The 19,829-nt window shown below is 44.9% G+C and overlaps 1 protein-coding gene across 1 annotated transcript in view; it reads left to right on the top strand.

The window, feature by feature from the left end:
- The window catches only part of LOC138736441 (potassium voltage-gated channel subfamily KQT member 5-like), a 278,988-nt gene that overhangs the window by 226,698 nt on the left and 32,461 nt on the right, over nucleotides 1-19,829 (top strand). Inside the window, exons 5-6 of the mRNA XM_069885971.1 lie at nucleotides 644-769; nucleotides 2,179-2,289. Coding sequence (XP_069742072.1) covers nucleotides 644-769; nucleotides 2,179-2,289 — 237 coding nt within the window. The remainder of the gene's footprint in view (nucleotides 1-643; nucleotides 770-2,178; nucleotides 2,290-19,829) is intronic.

Raw genomic sequence — 19,829 nt, forward strand, 5'->3', positions numbered from 1 at the left:
CTTGAGGGAGGAGATGGGGAGAAATGTCTTGTGTCTCGGAACACTTCTCCACAAATGAAAACTTTAAGGGTATAGCTGTGGCCGCAGCAAGATTCAAATTCCTGGAATTCAGATTCATTAACGCACCACATATTCAGAGTCAGGACTGAATCTTCAGGCAGGGTTAAAGAACACTTTTGATGCTGAAGCCCATTCAGCCTGTTATAAGCGTGTCCTGGTTGAAAAGAAGCTGCCTCACCAAAGCCGACATACCCACACTGGGAGTCTTGCAGTTCACATCTTCCCGAGTGCACATCCAAGCATTGGGAACACCACCCTGTCAGGCAGAGAGTTTCAGGCTCCAACCCCTACTGGGAGATTGGTTTTTCCTCTATGCCCCCAGGTCCTTGATTTCTCTGCTGAGAAATCCTTGCTCCAGTAAACGTGATATCCTGCCGACCACAGCACTGGACTCCAATCCCATCCACCACTACTCGCTCTGCCATTCAGGTCCTCGTTCCTCACTGATAGATCCAACCCAACTCCCAACCTCCATTGCTTAACAAATGAAGGTGCTAAGCAGATGTGCACCTCTGGGTGCTCCCAAGTGCTCCTGATAGACCCAGGTGACTCTGACACTGTGTTGATCTTTCCCTCCCTGCAGGAGCTGATCACAGCTTGGTACATCGGCTTCCTGGTGCTCATCATCTCCTCCTTCCTCGTCTACCTAGTGGAGAAAGATTCCAATGTGCAGTTTGCCACATATGCAGATGCTTTGTGGTGGGGCACAGTGAGTTCATCCTTCTATTCTACTGGGCTTTGGAAAGATCACTTGCTATAAATGGAAATGCAAAGTAGTTGCAATCAATTTCCAGAAACTATCAACCCAGGCCCTTCGATGCATGGTGGTCACAAAGACGAGATTGTCCACAGCTCGTGTGGAAACTGAATATTTACACCGCCAAATTCCCAATCAGGATCTCTTCTATCTGCGTCAAACCTCACTCCACATCACTCCAAAACCCTCATTCTCTCTACCTTTACGCTCCCCTTTATTCCTTCTCTCTTAATTTCCTCTCTCAATCTTGTCCTCTCTCCCCACACGTTCTCTCCACTCTTTCTTCTCTCCTACATTCTCCTCTCAATCTCTTCCCCTTTTCTCTTGCCCATCACTTTCCTTCTCCCCATTCTCCCATTTTCTTCCCCTCTCAATTCATTGCACTTTCCTTTTTACTCTTTCCATCGCAATCTCAATCTCCCCTCCACCTTCACTCTCCCACCCTCACTCTTCATCACTGCTCAGTCTTTCTCCCTCACTTTCACTGCCTCACTCTCCCTTCATTCTTCCTCCTTGCTCTCTTCCCTTTCTTCACCCACATCCTGCTCTCTCACTCACTCTCACTATTGCCCTCTCTTTTGACCCTTCTCTCATACTCTTTCCCTCTCACTTCTATCTCATGCACACATGATCTCCTACTCTCCTTCCCCCTCCCTCTCGTTCCTCTCTCTTCCTCCCCTCTCTCTCATGCACACACACATTCTCTCCTTCCCCCTCTTTTTCCACATACATACTTTCTCTCTCCTTTGGGATTTTCCCTTTGCTCCTCAGCTTCCTGCTTCCCTCCTTTTCTTGCTAACTTCCACCGTTCCCCCAGAATCAATTCTCCATCATGACTCTCTGTCTCTGATTTCCCTTCCCACCTCCTCCCATCTCCCACCCCTATCCCACAGCATGATATTGCTGCACTGCCTTCTGCTCCCAAAATGGAGAGTGGTAATTCAATCCGAAAGGGTGGGTGTGGCCCTTCACTCCTGCGATCCATTGGCATGAGAGGCAAGTGTGCGGATCTTGGCTCCCAGTAACGTGGAACCTTGGAACTCCAGGGCAAATCCTGTAAAATTATCAACCCCTGTCTGACATGCACAAAGCACAGCAAAGACCCAAATGCTTCATCCTGATCCTCCAAAGCTACCTGAAACTCCAGGTGAAAATTGCAAGCCTTTGGGTAGTCAGTTAGCCTGGACTGATGCCTGAGGCTCCTGCCTTCATTTGGGGAGGGGAGGGGGGGGAGAGGGGAGGAGAATGAGTTATGTAACCTGTGGTGTGTGGGAGCTCAGACCCTCTTCCAGCTAAAACTAATCCTAGCCTGGCAAGTACCCAACAGGCTCTAAAGCTGCAACCCTTCTCTTTCCATCTAGATTACACTGACAACCATCGGATATGGGGATAAGACTCCTACCAGCTGGTTGGGAAGGCTGCTGTCGGCAGGATTTGCCCTCCTCGGGATTTCCTTCTTTGCACTTCCTGCGGTAATTACCTGCAAGAGCATTAAGAAAAAAGGTAGAATGAAACTGGAACACAGTCACTCCCTCCGTGGCACTAAGGTGGCTGTGTTACAGCTTGCGCTGGCACCTTCCCTGCCGTAAGGAGGGTGACAGTCAAAAAGGCAGCTTCACTCAGCATTAACCACATGTCCTCTGAGAGGAAAATAATGGTGGCAGAGAATCGCAGTTGCAGTCCCCAAAATCTTGCCAGGGATTGAAGGGTTAAGTTGCAAGGTGGTTGCATAAACTTGGTCTGCAGTCCCCCTGAATACAGGAGTGCTCTAACTGAGGTTAATTAAGATGATCAGTGAAGAGTTAGAAGGCAGCTTAAGGAAACTTTCAACCCAGTTTGTAAGGATGTTGAGAGAGTTCAGATTAGTGGGCCATAGAATCGAAACTAGAATAAAACCAATTAAGAGTGATGCTGTCTCACAGGCAGTAGTGGAAACAATTATAAAATACTCTAAATGTTTCAAAGGGGAGTAATCATGTAGCAGGGCAAAACAGAGTTTGTTGTGAGTTGGTAATGTTTAGTCATACAAGCCCTTCTGACCCATAGCCTCCAAATACACCAATTAACCTACAATTCCCATACGTTTCTGAAGGTTGAAGGAAACCAGAGCACCTGGATGAAACCCATGCAGAAACAGGGAGAGTGTACAATGTCCTTACAGACAGAGCAGGATTCAAAACTGAGTGGTAATAGCTAACTGTGTTGCTTAAATGATAGGAGATGGAACTCTTTCCGCAAAAAGGGCATCAATTCTTGGATAGCAAGTAGAGTAGGCCCTTCAACCGATCATGTGTGTGCTGACCAAATTAAATCAGTTCTATCTGCCTGCACATGGTCTACATCCCTCCATTCCCTGTCTGCTCATATGTCTGTCTAAATGCCTCAAGCATCACTATAGTATTTGCTTCCATCACCACCCCTGCCAGGGCGTTCCAGACACCTTCCACTCTACAGGGGAAAAAAACTGACCCCACAAATCCCTTTTAAATTTTCCTCCTCTCATCTTAAAGCTACGCTCTGGAGTATTTGGTGATTCCATCCTGGGAAAAAGATGATCCAAGCCTCTGATAATTTTATGTACTTCCCTCATGATACTGTGATGATCCGGAGAAGGTAAATTTGCCCACCCTCTCCTTATAGCAAATACTCACTAATCCAGGCAACTTCCTGGTGAAGCTCTTCGCGCCCTCTCCAGAGTCTCCTGCAATGTGGCAAGCAGAACTTCACACAAAAGTGGTCGAGCCAAAATTTTGTACAGCTGCAACATGACTTAACAATGTTTCCACTCAGTGTCCCAATCAGTGAAGCCAAACCTGCTGTATGCTTTTTTTTACCACCCTTCCCACTTGTGTCGCCATTTTCTGGGAGCTACGGGCTTGCACCCCAAGGTCCCACTGAACATCAGTTCTCTTAAGGGTCTTAAAGATCATAGCGGGAGACAAAGGGATTAAGGGATATGGTAAAAGGTAGGTGGCTGAGCTCAGCCGACAAATCAACTCTGACCTAATTTGCAGGAGAAACTAAAAGGAGCTATTCCTCCCTGGTAACATTTGATGTTGAATTAAAGTTTATTAAAAATGATCACTGGCCCAAGATAATCTCTATAATTCTAATTGGCTCAAATAAATCCTGCTAGAATTCCTAAATATGAGAGACAATTTCTCACTGTGCAGCAAGACATATTCCCACCCAGATGGGAGACATTGAAAAAAATATATAGTCAAAAATGCTGTTTTGATCATTTTAACGAAGATGGGGACCCTCGGGGGCCTGTTGACCCATGTACAACACTGCCACAGAAATAGGAATGGGAGTGACCTTAGCTAACAGCAGTTCAAGAACTCTGGTATTTAACCCAGAAAGTAGCTGGGAATACCAGCATCAATTATGAAGCACCTTCAACATAATAAAAAGATCCCAAAGCTCTTCGAGCAGTGTAAATCAGATAAAAGTGGAACGTGGGCTACATCAGGAGCTTTCGAGTCAGTTCCCCAACATAGAATCTTTGGAGAGAGAGAGAATGTAGCTTGGAAAGGGAATTCTAGAGTCTTCCTAGCTGAGGACACAGCAGTGGTGATGGATCAAAAGGAATGGACAGAAAGTGGAGACCCTGGAAGGTTAGGTTGGGGGTAGGAAATTTGGGATTGAGGATGGTGATGACACAGAGGGAAAGCAAGAGTAAACAAGGAAAAGATTGTAGTTTGTGAGCTGATATAATCTATCCCTGCACCAGCAGAGTGTTTTCTTAGCTTACAGTTTCACAAGTAATTGAAGGATGAGGGGAACCTTTACAATTTATTGCATCTCTGCTTATTTGAAACAAAATATAAGACATTGGTGAGGCCAAATTTGGAGTATTGTGTGCAGTCTTCGTCACCTAATTACAGGAAAGCTATCAATAAAGTTGAAAGAATGCCGAGGAGATTTACAAGGATGTTGAGGAGCTGAGTTACAGGGAAAAGTTAAATAGATTAGGACTTTATTCCCTTGAGCATCGGAGAATGGGGAGATTTGATAGAGATACAAAATTGCAAGGGGTACAGATAGAATAAATGCACGCAGGCTTTTCCCCCAGAGGTTGGGTGAAACAAGAAATGTTTAAAGAGAATATTAAGAGGGAACATCATGTGAGAGTGTGAAACGAGCAGAGGTGGTGAATGCAGACTTAATTTTGACATTTGAGAAAAATTTGAATAGGTAATTATGATGGAATAAGGGAATTATGATGATATGAGATGGGAGTTGAGTAAGATTGATTGGGTGGTGTTTATGGGGGAGTTGACTGTGGATAGACAATGGAAAGCATTCACAGATCTAATGGAGAAATTGCAAAAATCGTTTATACCGGTTTGGCATAAAAATAAACCAAAAAAGGTGACTCAACCGTGGATAACAAAGGAAATTAGAGACAGCATTAGGTCCAAAGAGAGAGCATATCAATTGGCCAAAAAAAGTACCACAACCGAAGACTGGGAGCAGTTCAAGATGCACCAAAGGAGGACAAAGGGATTAATCAAGAGACCAAAAATAAATTACGAAAGTAAGCTTGCGGCAAATATAAAAACCGACTGCAAAAGCTTTTATAAATATGTCAAGAGGAAAAGATTGGTGAAATCCAGAGTAGGTCCCTTGCAGTCGGAATCAGGGAAATATATAATGGGGAATAAGGAAATGGCAGACCAATTAAATTCTTACTTTAGTTCTGTTTTTACAAGAGAGGATACAAATAACCTCCTAAGGATGTTGGGAAACATAGAGACTAATGCAAGGGAGGAACTGAAAGAAATCAGTATCTCTAAGGACATGGTCTTGGGGAAATTGATGGGATTGAAGGCAGATAAATCCCAAGGGCCTAATAATCTACATCCTAGGGTACTTAAGGAAGTGGCCATTCAGATAGCAGATGCTTTAAGAATTATTTTCCAGAACTCGATAGACTCAGGATCAGTACCCATGGATTGGAGGGTAGCTAATGTTACCCCACTATTTAAAAATGGGGGTAGAGAAAAAGCAGGGAATTATAGGCCAGTGAGCCTTACATCAGTAGTGGGCAAAATGATGGAATCCATTATTAAGGATGTAATATCGGAGCATATGACTAGCAGAGAAGGGATCGGACGGAGTCAACATGGATTTACAAAAGGTAAATCATGCTTGACAAATCTATTGGAATTCTTTGAGATGGTGACAGGTAAAATAGATGGGGGAGAGCCAGTGGATGTGGTGTACCTGGACTTCCAAAAGGCCTTCGATAAGGACCCGCATAAACAACTGGCTTCCAAAATCAAGGCTCATGGGATTGGGGGCAAAGTATTGATGTGGATTGAGAACTGGCTGGCAGGTAGAAGACAGAGAGTTGGGATAAATGGCTCGTTTTCTGAGTGGCAGGCGGTGACCAGTGGGGTGCCACAGGGATCTGTACTGGGACCCCAGCTGTTCACAATTTACAGTAATGATCTGGATGAGGGGATTGGATGTAATATCTCCAAATTTGCAGATGACACTAAGCTAGGAGGGGTTGTGTGCACGGAAGAGGGGGTCAGGAAACTCCAGTGTGATTTGGATAAATTGAGGGACTGGGCAGATACATGGCAAATGCACTATAATGTGGATAAATGTGAGGTTATCCACTTTGGTAATACAAACCAGAGGGCAGATTACTATTTGAATGGCAATAGATTGGGAAATGGGGAAGTGCAGAGAGACCTAGGGGTTCTTGTGCACCAGTCACTGAAGGCGAGCATGCAGGTACAGCAGGCGGTTAAAAAGGCAAATGGTATGTTGGCCTTCATATCAAGAGGGTTTGAGTATAGGAACAAGGATACCTTACTGCAGCTGTACAGGGCCTTGATGAGACCCCACCTGGAGTATTGTGTGCAGTTTTGGTCACTTTATCTAAGGAAGGATGTTCTTGGAATCGAGGGAGTGCAGAGCCGATTCACCAGGCTGATACCTGGAATGGCAGGAATGACTTATGAGGAAAGATTGCGCAAATTGGGATTGTACTCGCTGGAGTTTAGAAGATTGAGAGGGGATCTCATAGAGACATATAAAATTCTGGCAGGACTGGACAGAATGGATGCAGATGGGATGTTTCCAATGATGGGAAAATCCAGAACCCGGGGCCATGGTTTGAGGATAATAGGCAAACTATTTAGGACCGAGATGAGGAGGAATTTCTTTACCCAGAGGGTGGTGAATCTGTGGAATTCATTGCCACAGAGGGCAGTAGAGGCAGGTTCATTAAATTTATTTAAGAGGGAATTAGCTATATTTCTTCAGTATAAGAGTATTAAAGGTTGCGGAGAGAAGGCGGGGATGGGGTACTGAACTTTAAGATCAGCCATGATCTCATTGAATGGCGGAGCAGGCTCAAAGGGTCGAATGACCTACTCCTGCTCCTATCTTCTATGTTTCTATTTTTAGGTACATGATGGGAGAGGTAGGGAGGCCTATGGTGCGGCTACAGGTCACTGTAGCTGTGAGGAATAATCGTTTGGCACAGACTAGCTGAAGGCCTGTGTCTGTGATTTATTGTTCTATGGTTCTCAAACTGGCATGTATTTTTAATGAAGATCATTTTTTTCAGAGATCGTGGCAACATAACTCCTGAGACGAACACAGCATATGCTGTGCGCCATAAAAAATAAAATAAAATTAACATTAATCAAAGGATGCGAGAGCTGGCAAGCAGGAAGCAGTGGGATGAGTTTAACTGGATGAGGGTTGGGATTGCATTGTCTATTGTAGTGCCAGAGAAACAGAATATCTCACACACTTGATAGGCTTGTAACATGTTCATCTGAACCCTGAGAGGTGACATGTGCTGCTCCACTTACTGAGCAGACGACCCACCTGGACACAAGCTGACCATCATCCTCACTGAAACTGCTTTTGGTTCAGCTCGACAAGCATCCAGCTTTTCAAGTCACTCATGAGATACAGGAAGGGTTGTCACCTGGGAGGTCCTAATCTGTTTAAAGTAGACATACCTTCTGCAGTAAACTGGAATTCATTGTCTATGGGTAGATTAGACAACCGGCCCCTCCTCTTGGCTCTGCCCCCATCGGTCCCGATATAACCCCTATTTTCCCACCTTATCTCCAATTTACCTGAAGACTGTTGTAGGTACCGGCCATTACTTGTAAGCTAATGAAAACGAGTTTGTGCTCCACACAAGTATCCGAGTACTATCAATCACGTTATAATTTTATTAGCTTAATTTTGGAAGCCCTATTGAACCCAGGCATGCTCCAGGTCAACCCTCTGTCCCCAGAGGCCCCAAAAGAATTCATCTACTGGTTGGAGTGCTTCCAGTCTTACTTAACAGCCACCCAAGAAGTCTTCCACTCCGACAGCCTCCGGAGATCAGCCCTCCTCTCCTGAGTCAGTCCCAAGGGATACGCATTCTTCAGGGACTGTTCGACGTACAAGACTGCCATCAAAGGCCAGAAGGCCCACACATGAGGCCTCAGAACAACATGCTGGTGAGACACCGACTCTCTCAACATCAGCAATGACTGGATGAACTGCTGGACGACTATGTTCTGTAACTATGGACACTGATGAGAAAGTGCCACTATGGAGCGGTCTCAGCCTGGGTGAGAGAAGAAGAGCAAGTCCAGGATACACTCATGGCAGAAGTGAGGCAGCAACTGCTAGAGTTGGGGAAGAAGGACCTTGCCAGTATGCTCAATCTGGCAAAACAGGCCCAACTGTGAGTGGATGTCCTCTCTAATGAAAGCAGCGCCTTCTTGGAAGACCAGGCCTGCGGAGCGCAGCCATCCCTGGTACTGACCACCACGGCCGCATGCAACCAGGGATGCTACTTCTGTGGATATCCCAACCACCTCTGCGCCAGATGCCCCCAAAGGATTCCATGATGCAGTAAGTGAGGACACTGGGAGAAAGTCTGATGGGCCAAGGGGAACCCCAGGAAGGCGACCGCGTGCGTGACTCCCAAACCGTCCTATGCCCCATGCTCAAGCCCAATAGTGCGGGTCCCTCCTTCTCCATGCTGCTCATTGTAACCATCTTGCTGCACCTTATTGCGAAACCGCTACCGGAAGTGAAGCATCGAGGAAACCTGGAAGTGAAGCAACGGCGGGAATGGCAGCCATCTTGATGCCCCTGATGGTTGACTCCATCTTCCAGGCCCTCAGATCAAGACGATGTTGACAGGGAGAGCAATGCAGCCTCAGTCGTCCTCAACCAGGCAAAATCCCACCAGCTGAACAACTCGACGACGGAGGTGAGGATAAATGGTCATCTGACGGATTGCTTAATAGACACTGGCTCAACTGAGAGCTTCATAAACTCTGCGACTGCTCGGCATTATGACGGACTACCGTATTTATCTAGTGTCGCAATTGTATTTGGCGAATATTCAGGGGTATTGTACAGTACACTTAACTGTACAAGGGCGGGAATTTTGTAAGTTCCAATTGTATGTATTGGAGGATTTGTGTGCTCCTCTGTTGCTGGGCCTGGACTTCCTGTGTCACCTTAAAAGCGTGACCATGGAGTACTCAGGCCCACTCCCCCAAATCACGGTGCGGAACGGAAGGTCCCAAAAACCAAACGCTACATGCAGTCTCTCCATGCTAAATATCGAACCCCTCTCATTGTTTCAGAACCTAACCTCCGACTGTAAGCCGAAGCCACAAAGAGCAGGTGATACAGTGGAGGGGAACAAAAATGTATTTGAGCTGAAACGAAGTGGCTGCTTAAAGAAAAAATAATTGAACCTAGCAACAGGCCATGGAGAGCCCAGGTGGTGGTTGTGAGAGGGGGAAAAAAGCCCAGGCTAGTGATTGACTACAGCCAAACCATTAATCGCTTCATTCTGGATGCATACCCTCTCCCACGATTCTCGGGCATGATGAATGAAATTGCGCAGTAGGTCTATTCAACCATTGACCTGAAAGCTACATATCACCAGCTACCGATTTGTTCCAAGGACCGTCTCTACACAGCATTCGAGGCAGATGGACAGCTTTATCAGTTCCTGAGGGTCCCTTTTGGTATTCTGAATGGGGTCTCGGTCTTCCAGAAGCAGATGGACGAAATGGTACACAAATACGGGCTAAGGGCTACCTTCCCCTATCTCGACAACATCACTATTTGAGGACATAACCTGGAGGCAAACGACGCCAATCTCCAGAAGTTTCTCCACACAGCCAAATCCCTGAGCCTCACGTACAATGCCAGTAAGTGTATGTTCTGAACTAAAATTCTAGCTATCCTGGGTTATGTGGTGGAGAACGGCATCATTGCTCCAGACCCCGAGTGTATGTGCCCCCTCTTAAAGTTCCCAATCCCAAGGATCATGAAAGCTTTAAGGAAGTGTCTGAGCTTCTTCTCATACTACACTCTGTGGGTTTTTCATTACATAGACAAGGTCAGCCCCCTTTTAAAATCCACCTCCTTTGCATTATCAGCCAAAGCCCAGGCAGCTTTTAAATACGTTAGGACTATATCACTAAGGCCACCATGCATGCAGTGGTTGAAAATGCACCATTCCAGGTGGAGAGCAATACCTCCGATGTAGCTCTGGCCACGTCCCTTAACCAGACGGGCAGGCCGATAGCTTTCTTTTCCTACACCCTACAAGGCCACGAGTTCTGAAACCCTTCAGTGGAGAAAGAGGCTCAAACCATTGTGGAGACCATCAGGCACTGGAGGCACTACCTGGCCAGCAGGAAACTCACTCTGCTCACTGATCAACATTTACGTTGAATTTACATTCAATAATATGAACAGGGGCAAATAAAGAATGACAAGATTGGGAGGTGGAGGATTGAACTCTTCACCTATAACTATGAGATAGTGTATAGGCCTGATCCACTCAATGAGCCTCCAGATGCCCTGTCCTGAGGAACCTGTGCTGCTGCACACACCAGCCAGTTGCAGTCACTTTATGACGAGCTCCACCACCCACTTCACCTGCATGGCCCATTATGTCAAGGCATGGAACCTGCCCTTCTCTTATCAGGGAGATGACCGGATCATGCCAGGTGTGTGCTGAGTGTAAACCGCACTTCTACCACACTGACAAAGTGCACCTGATAAAAGCTTCCCGCCCCTTGGAACGACTTGGCGTCGATTTCAAGGGGCCCCTTCCTTCCACCAATGGAAACCTGTACTTTCTTAATGTTATTGATGAGTACTCACGTTATCCGTTCGACACTCCCTGCCCAGGCACCACCATCTTCACAGTCATCAGAGCTCTGCACTCCATTTTCACCATGTTTGAGTATCCCAGCTATGTTCAAAGCGACCGGGCTCATCATTTATAGTGAAGAGCTACACTAGTACCTGCTCTTAAGAGGCACTGCTTCAAGCAGGATGACCAGCTACAACCCCCAAGGGAACAGGCAAATTGAAAAAGAGAACTCAAAGGTTTGGAAATCTGTGAAATACAGCTCATCGAAAGAATCAATGACTTGTTGATCCAAACCAAGGCTTTTATTAGCAAAAGACAGGAGCTCTTCACAGGTGGCCGACCAGTCCGGAATGATCCGACCTGGCTAGGGACACAACCCTATAAAGCCCAGACAATAGGCGTGGTTTAGCTCTCAGCCAATCGCTGTAAGCACAGTCTAGATACAGTAACTATATACACTATGTACATTGGTGATAGATCTGTACTATCACATTCATCCCTTCTTGGAGAACTGACCCTGGGAAAAAAAAACAAAAAAACGAGGGAGAGAATGAAAGGAAGGGGTAGGTTAAGGACTGTAGCGGTCAGGGGGTCTGACCATCCGTCGTGACCACTGTGGTGCCGGGATTGGGGTCGCTGGAGTGGTGTCGCCAGCGGGCTCATCGGTGCGACCGCTCCTTCACTCAATTTCCCAGTCTTGTCGGCAGGGTGGCCCGGGTCGTTGGGGTGCTGTTGGTCCTTCTGTTGCGGCACGGGGCCTGGAGAATAAAGAGTTGGGGAAGGTTGGGTTGGGGGGTTTGCTGGGTCTACCGCGTCCTGAGCTAGGTCCCGCACCGAAACAGTGTCCTCCCGCCCGTCTGGGAACTCAACATAGGCGTAATGTGGGTTCGCGTGGAGTAGAGTCACTCGGTCGACGAAGGGGTCGTTCTTTGATTGCCGGATGTGGCGTCGCAAAAGGACGGGGCCAGGGACGGTGAGCCATGCTGGTACAGTGGTTCCTGATTCGGATTTCCTCGGGAAAAGGAACATCCTTTCATGGGGGGTGGCATTTGTTGCAGTACATAGGAGGGAGCGGATGGAGTGTAAGGCACTAGTGAGAACCTCCTACCAGTGAGAGGTGGGGAGACCTTTAGACCGGAGAGCCAGTGTAACTGCTCTCCATATGGTGGCATTCTCCCTCTCAACCTGGCCGTTACCGCGTGGGTTATAGCTCGTGGTCCTGCTTGAAGCGATACCACACTCCAGAAGGTACTGTTGCAGCTCTGCGCTCATGAATGAGGACCCCCTATCACTGTGGATGGAATTAGGGTACCTGAAGATGGCGAAAATACTGTGAAGGGCCTGTATCACTGAGGTGGCAGTGGTGTCTGGGCGGGGCACAGCGAATGGGAAGCGGGAGTACTCTTCGATGGCCGTAAGGATGTAGGTATTACGGTTGGTCAACGGTAGGGGCTAGACTCACACTGGCAAAAGGTTCTGCCCACCGCCCTCCATTCTGTAAAATCGCTTCTCTGCACCGCGACCAATGCATCTCTTCACAAACTAATGTTTGCATTCCCGAGGAAATCCACATCGGGGATCACTCTTCCAGCATGACTAATGTTATGAGCCCAATGGACCCCAAAACCCAGCAGCAATAGAAATTCATTAAGACAAATGGTTACTTAAACAAAAGTTGCATTTAATTGTCTTTAAACATGAAAACAGGATCAAACTTTAACATTACTATTAACTTAACCCCCTTCTAATTCTAAGCGTACATGTATGTAATGTGTATACAAGTTCAAAAAAGTTCTTGACAGTCCTATCTCAATTCTCACTCCTCCGAGTTCACTGGTTTCAGGCAATTCTTATACTGTGCTCAGAATTTAACATTTATGAATTTAACCAGGCTTTGGTGCTTGAAAGGGAAATGGATACCATTCAGGAAAGTTCTTGTCAGTTTTCAGAGAGAGATTTGTTAATTGTTGGACACCCACATCTGATCCCTTCTAATCAACTACTTCACTGTCTTGCCAAAGAAACTTGCCCCATCTGGGTTTTCCAAATGATAACCTTTTTCTTTCAGGTCACCACAGAGTTCATTTTCTGTTTCCCTTATTTCAGTTGAAACATTATACATACAGCCATCTCCTCTTGTATGAACCACAAGGGCTTTGACCAGGCTGAACTTAGAATTCACAACCTGCCTTTAAAATTGGGTTTTCCACAAGCTTGCCAGCTTGTCATGTTCCAGTCCCAGCTGTAGAACTGAATTCTCTCTCTCTCTCTCTCTCTCTGTCTCTCTCTCTCTCTTTCTCTCTCTCTCTCTCTCTCTCTCTCTCTCTCTCTCTCTCTCTCTCTCTCACACACACACACAGACAGACACACACACACACTCAGAGAAAACCACATGACCCTCTTAGAACAGTCAACTGCACTCAGACAGACTGAGGCTCCGGAACTAATCTTCTGAGTTGTTCATCTGTTGCTTTCCAAAACAATAATCTGTTACTCCACAACATGTCCAATTAACACCTACTTGTGAAATCCTTATAGGCATTCTCCAAAGTTTCTGCAAAGGCACTGGGAGTCTGGACTGTCTGGCTTGAGCAGAGCTTTGGCATTTTAAATGAGATCTGTTCTGAAGTGTTTGTATGTGACTTAAACTAAAAAACCTGCCACAATTGATCTCCTTTAAAACATATCTATATACAATATAAAATATAACATAAACTGTCACACTTAGTGACACCAGGGCCAGTCCTGCTGAAAAAGAATGCAAGGAGAAGCAAACCAGACCCCCTGGTTGAGAGAGTGCATCTAGTGCAAGCAAATCCGATGTATGCCTTTGTGGCATACCCAGATGGCAGAGAGGCTACTGTCTCGATCAGAGACCTGGCACCTTCACGAACTGAGGTCCCAATGCCCACAATTGGCCTGGAACCTCCAAATACCCTATGTAGGGTTCTGGATGACATAGTTCCAACCATGCAACCATTGGACCCTGAACCCTTCAGCCCCCCCTTTGAGTCCCAGTATCTAAGACAACAGGAAGCTCTGAAGGAGCAAAGTCTAGAATAACCCAGCCCCCGACAGACTCAACTTGTGAATAATTGTAAAAAGCTCGAGTGGCTGAACATGGTCTCTGTATTCACCCGCAGCTTCTCTTCTGAAGGAAGGGGTGAATGCAGTGAACTGGAATTCACTGTCTATGGGTAGATTAGATGACTGGCCCCTCCTCTTGGCTGCACCCTCATTGGTCCCAATATAAACCCTGTTTTCCCACCTTACCTCCAATTTACATGAAGACCATTGTAGATACCGACTGTTAATTGTAAGCTAATAAAAGCACGTTTGTGCTCCAACTACTATCAATCATGTTACACCTTCACATCCTGGAATGGATGAGAGTACTTCAAGTGGGAGTCATCCAGATCCATGGGTAGTGTCAGACAGTTGGCATCTCAGGAATTCCCCAGTGAAGAGTTTGTACCTTGGACCAGGCAAGAGAAGAACATGTACTCCTGGAACTGCCTATGGCATACCATGTGCTTTCTTGGAAAGCCGTGAAGTGGGAGAAAGAGTTTTAGAGCAGCCATTCTAAGAGGGAACCATTCAGATGCTTCGGAGTTAAAGTTCATTGAAGTGGACCCGTAGACTGAAATCCTTAATAAAGAACGCCCAAGGTGTATAGGGGGTAGAAAAGAGGTATGGACTTGACTACTTCACAAGGAGCGGGTCACATAAACTTTGAGCAAAGTTCGAAAGGGAACATAGCCAAAAAAAATGTTTCAGAGAGTCAGTCAGATTTTCACCAGCTCAGAAATTTATGGATTTTCAACCCAATGTATCTCATCAAATCCTGTAAAATGTTTATTTGCATTCAGTTCTTTGCTATAATTTACATTCAGTAAGTTATTGCAGAACTAAGCAAAGTAATTTTCTTCTCCAAATTCCCCCCCCCCCCCCACTTTCATACATCAATGGGTTGTCCCTGATCCCTGGACCCTTTTGTGCCTCTATTTTGTTGTAAACATTCTCCTTTCTCCCACTTCACGTTTGCATTTTATCCATTGTCAGGTTTGTTTTGTTTTAACATATGTATTATTCATACCACCCCCCCCCCCCACCCCACTCCCTGGCCTGGGATATTTTGTTCAACAGTTCCCACTGGATGGCTTTAGTTTAGTTCCCCTTTTGATGACCGTTTGCCTCATTATTATTTTCTTTTTTAAATTTAAATTTTAAAATGTTAATTTTTTTAAAATTTTGTATTTAAACATATAGCACAGTAACAGACCATTTTGGCCCACAAGTCCATGCCACCCAATTTGCACAATTAACCTCCACCCCTGAGATGTTTCAAATGGTGGGATGAAACCGAAGCCCCTGGGAAAAACCACACAGACATGGGCAGAACGTACCAAATCCTTACAGACAGCGTGGATTCAAACCCAGGTGCTGATCTCTGGGATTGTAAAGGCATTGCGTTAACCACTACGCCATCCTTCTTCCCCAAATGCCAACTGTCCGTTCCCACATTTGTTAATTTTTGCTTCATTACTTACAAGATACTGGTCTGGGAGCGAGGAGCTCCCAACATATTGGACTATTGCTTTGTATAAGGGAACTTCCCAAGACTTATACTTCCCCATTGCTCTAAGTAAGGGAACTTTCCAAGACATACTGTCCCATCCTGATTTGTAGGGGAGCACCCCATTCTGCTGTGCAGGGTAACTTCTAAAAACTTATACTGCCCCATTGCTTGGTGTAAGGAACCATCCCAAACCTGACTCTGCCCCATTTCTCTGTGGAGGGGCATGTCCCAATATATATAGTTCAATTCATTGCTCTGTGTAGAAGAACTTCCCTAGACTTGTACTGCTCCATTGCTCTGTATAGTTGAGCATCCCATGCCTTATACTACCCAATCGCTCTGTGTAAGGGAAAAGTCCCAAAATTTAGACCACCCCATTGTTTTGTGGAGGGGAAGTCCCAAGTCTTATATTCCTCTTACACAGCCCATTGCTCTGTGTAAGAGGAATTCCCAAGTCTTAAACTGCCCCAAGATTTATACTGCCTCTGCTCTGCAGAGGGGAATGTCACAAACTTGATACTGTCCCATTTCCCTGTGCAGGGGAATGTCCTAAGACTTATACTGTCCCATTGCTCTGCGTAGGGGAACATCCCAAATGATACTGCCAAATTGTACTATGTAAGGAAATGTCCCAAACCTGAGACTGCCCCATTGCTCTGTGTAGGGCAAAATCACAAAACTGATACTGCCTCATTGCTCTTTTTAATTGTACTTCCCAAGACTTGCACTACTCTGCAGAGGGGAACATCCCAAGATATATACTGCCTCAATACTCTGGGTAGAGGAATTTCCCAAGACATATACTGCCCAATTACTCGGTGTAGGTGAAATTATCAAGACTTATACTGCCCCTTAGTCTGTGTAGGGAAATATTGCATGACCTATATTATCCTATTGCTACATGTAGGGGAATTTCCCAAGACCTAAACTGCCCCGTTCTGTGTAGGGAAGTGTCCCAAGGCCTATAATGTCCCATAGGTTTGTGTAGATAAATATCCCAAGACTTACACTGCCCCATTGAGCTGTGTAGGGGAATTACTCAAGACTTGCAATGTCCCATTGCTGAGTCAGGGAACTTTCCAAGATTTATACTGCCCCATTGCTCTGTGAAAGAGAACATCCCAAGTCTTATAGTCTTATATGACCCCATTACTCTATACAGGGGAACATCCCAAGACTTACACTACACCATTTCTCTGTGTAGGTGAAATTCCCAAGACTTATACTGCCCATTACACTGCATAGGAGAATATCCCATGATTAATGCTGCTCCATTGAACTGTGCAGGGGAACTTCTCAAAACTTATACTACCCCATTGCTCTCTGTCAAGGAATGTCAAAAGATTATACTGCACCATTGCTCTCTGTAGGGGAACATCACAAGACCTATACTATCCCATTGCTACCTGTAGGGGAATTTCCCAAGACTGTTCTGCCTAGAGAAATGTTTCCAAAGCCTATACTGCCCCCCTGCTCTGCACAGGGGAACATGCCAAGAGTTCTGCCGCATTGCTCTGTGTAGAGGAAAGTCCCAAGACTTGTATTGTTCCATTGTGTTTCATAGGGAAGCTTTCCAAAACTTGCAGGTTGAGACAGTGTTGAAGAAGGCAAATGCAAGGTTGGAATTCCTTTCAACAGAAATAGAATATATGACCAGGGCTGTGATGTTGAGGCTCTATAAAGCACTGATGAGACCTCACGGTGTATTATGAGCAGTTCTGGCCTTCTCATTTAAGAATGGATATGCTGTCATTGATGAGGGTTCAAAGGAGATTCTCAGATAATTCTGGAAATTAAAAGTTTATCATATGTTTGGCAGCTCTTGCCGTGAAATTTAGGTGAATGAGCGGGGATCTCATTGAAACATATTAAATGTTGAAAGGGGTGAACAGAGTAGATTTAGAAAGGTTGTTTCCCATGGTGGGAGTGTCTTGGACAAGAGAGCACAACTTTAGGATTAAAGGGCATTTGTGGTAGATCTGTGAAATTTTTTGCCACAGGCAGTTGTGGAGGCCAGGTCATTGGGTGCATTTAAGGCAGAGATTGACAGGTTCTTGATTAGCCAGGGCATTAGAAGTTATGGGGAGAAGGCTGGGCAGTGGAGTGGGAGAATGGATCAACTCATGATTGAATGGTGGGGCAGACTCGATGGGCTACATAGACTATTTCTGCTCCTATGTCTTCTTGTCTTATTGTCTTATAAAACTTAATACTGCACAGATTGTGGTATCTGACAGCTTCTTGAAGTTCGGTTGTTCATAACTTTCCATGTCTTGGTTTGGTTAGCACAGTAGGTGCAGTTGGTAGAATTGTTACTGTTACGAGCCCAAAGGACCCCAAAACCCAGCAGCAATAAACATTCACCATGACAGATGGTTACTGAAACAAAAATTGCTTTTAATTATCTTTAAACATGAAAACAGAATCAAACTTTAACTTAGCTCTATTTTTATTAACTTACTTAACTTAACCTAATATAGCCCCCCTTCTAATTCTAAGTGCACGTCTGTATAATGTGTGTTATGTTTAGAAAAGTTCTTTGGTTCACAGTCCAATCTTACTTCTCATTCTTCCAAGTTCACTGGTTGCAGGCAATTCTTACACTGTGCACAGAATTTAACATGAAGTTCACCAGGCTTTGGCACTTGAAAGGTAAATGGTTACCACTCAGGAAGGTTCTTGTAGGTATGCAGAGAGAGAGATGTGTGGTTCTAGGATTTCCACAACTGAGGAACCACCATTAGTCACCTCAATGTCTTGCTGATGAAACTTGCCCCATCAGGGTTCTCCAGATAATAACCTCTTTCTTTCAGGCTACTGCAGAGTTCCTTTCTGTTCCACTTATTCCAAGAGAAAGACTAGACAGCTCATTTTCTCCTCTTGCATTACACACAAGAGTAGGCCACCCTCCACTCTGGAGCTTCTGTTTCAGTTCCAATAGACTTCTCCTGGCTGACACTGTTCTCTCTCTCTTTCCCCCTCTCTCTCTCACACACACACACACACACACACACAGAGTTAGAGATTACCAGCTTCCTGGACTAACCCCCTGTGCCCCTGTGCTTGCAAAATAACCTGACCTTTTCCAGAAAACAATAGAAGTCAAGTCTCTGGTTCATCTGTTGTTTTTAGGTAAACAAGTACCCATCAGAGACCTTTATGTACACTCTTCAAAAGCCTCCCAAAAAGGTATCAACAGACAGCATTTAACACCTACTTGTGAAGTCTCCATAGACTTTACAATTTCTCTGCAAAGTCATTGTGAATATGAATTCTCCAGTATTTCAAATAAGATCTGTTTTAAAGTGTATATGTATGTAACTTACTCTCTTTTCCAATTTATCTCCCATAAATATTCTGTCACATTACCTCCTGGCGCCAGAGATCCAGGTTCCATCCTGACCCCCAGTGCTTTCTGTGTGTGGAGTTCCCCTGGGTTTCCACTGGGTGCTCTGGTTTTCTCCCACATCCCAAAGTTGTGCAGGTTGGTCGGTTAATTAGCCACTGTAAATTACCCCCAGTGTGGCAGGATCAGAGGGGAACTGATGAGAATTTAAATTTAATTTTTTTTCAATTTTCTTTTTCAATATTTTTTATTGGATTTTACAGAAATAGTACATAAATAGAAGCAATTAATCCAAGGTAATATATAAAAAGGAATATAAAGAAAAAGTTATATAAGAAAAATAAAACTATTATATATAAATTCAATATCATAACAGTCAAACAGAAAAAAATATGTAGCAAAACTTAAACAGTGACAACATATGGCTAATTGAAAAAGATTTTTAAATAAAGTAACTATTATACTGCAATTTCTGAAGTTATCAGGTAAGTATATTTAATTTCACTGCCATTAAAAGAAACCACAAACTCACAAAGCAAGATCCAAATGATCGTATCAATTGCAAAAGTAACTGATAAAAGGACCTCATAAACTTAGAACATTTAAATCCATTAAAATAGAAGAAAATGTGATTTTTAATTTTTAAAAAAATTTTTGACATACAACACTTTCTGCCCACAAACCTGTGCTGCCCCAATTAACCTACAAACCCCAGTACATTTTGAAACCAGACCCCACCTCAGGGAAAACCCATGCAGACGTGGGGAGAACATACAAACCCCTTACAGATAGCGTGGGATTCAGAACCACGATTCCGATCACTGATGCTCTAACAGCATTGCGCTAACCGTGCGGGTTAATAAAAAAGAAAGCAGGATTAGAGAGTGATTTGTGTGACTGTGCACTTGACGGCCAGCATCGA

Source organism: Narcine bancroftii, chromosome 6, assembly GCF_036971445.1.
Source record: "Narcine bancroftii isolate sNarBan1 chromosome 6, sNarBan1.hap1, whole genome shotgun sequence".
In the NCBI taxonomy this organism is placed as follows: Eukaryota; Metazoa; Chordata; class Chondrichthyes; order Torpediniformes; family Narcinidae; genus Narcine; species Narcine bancroftii.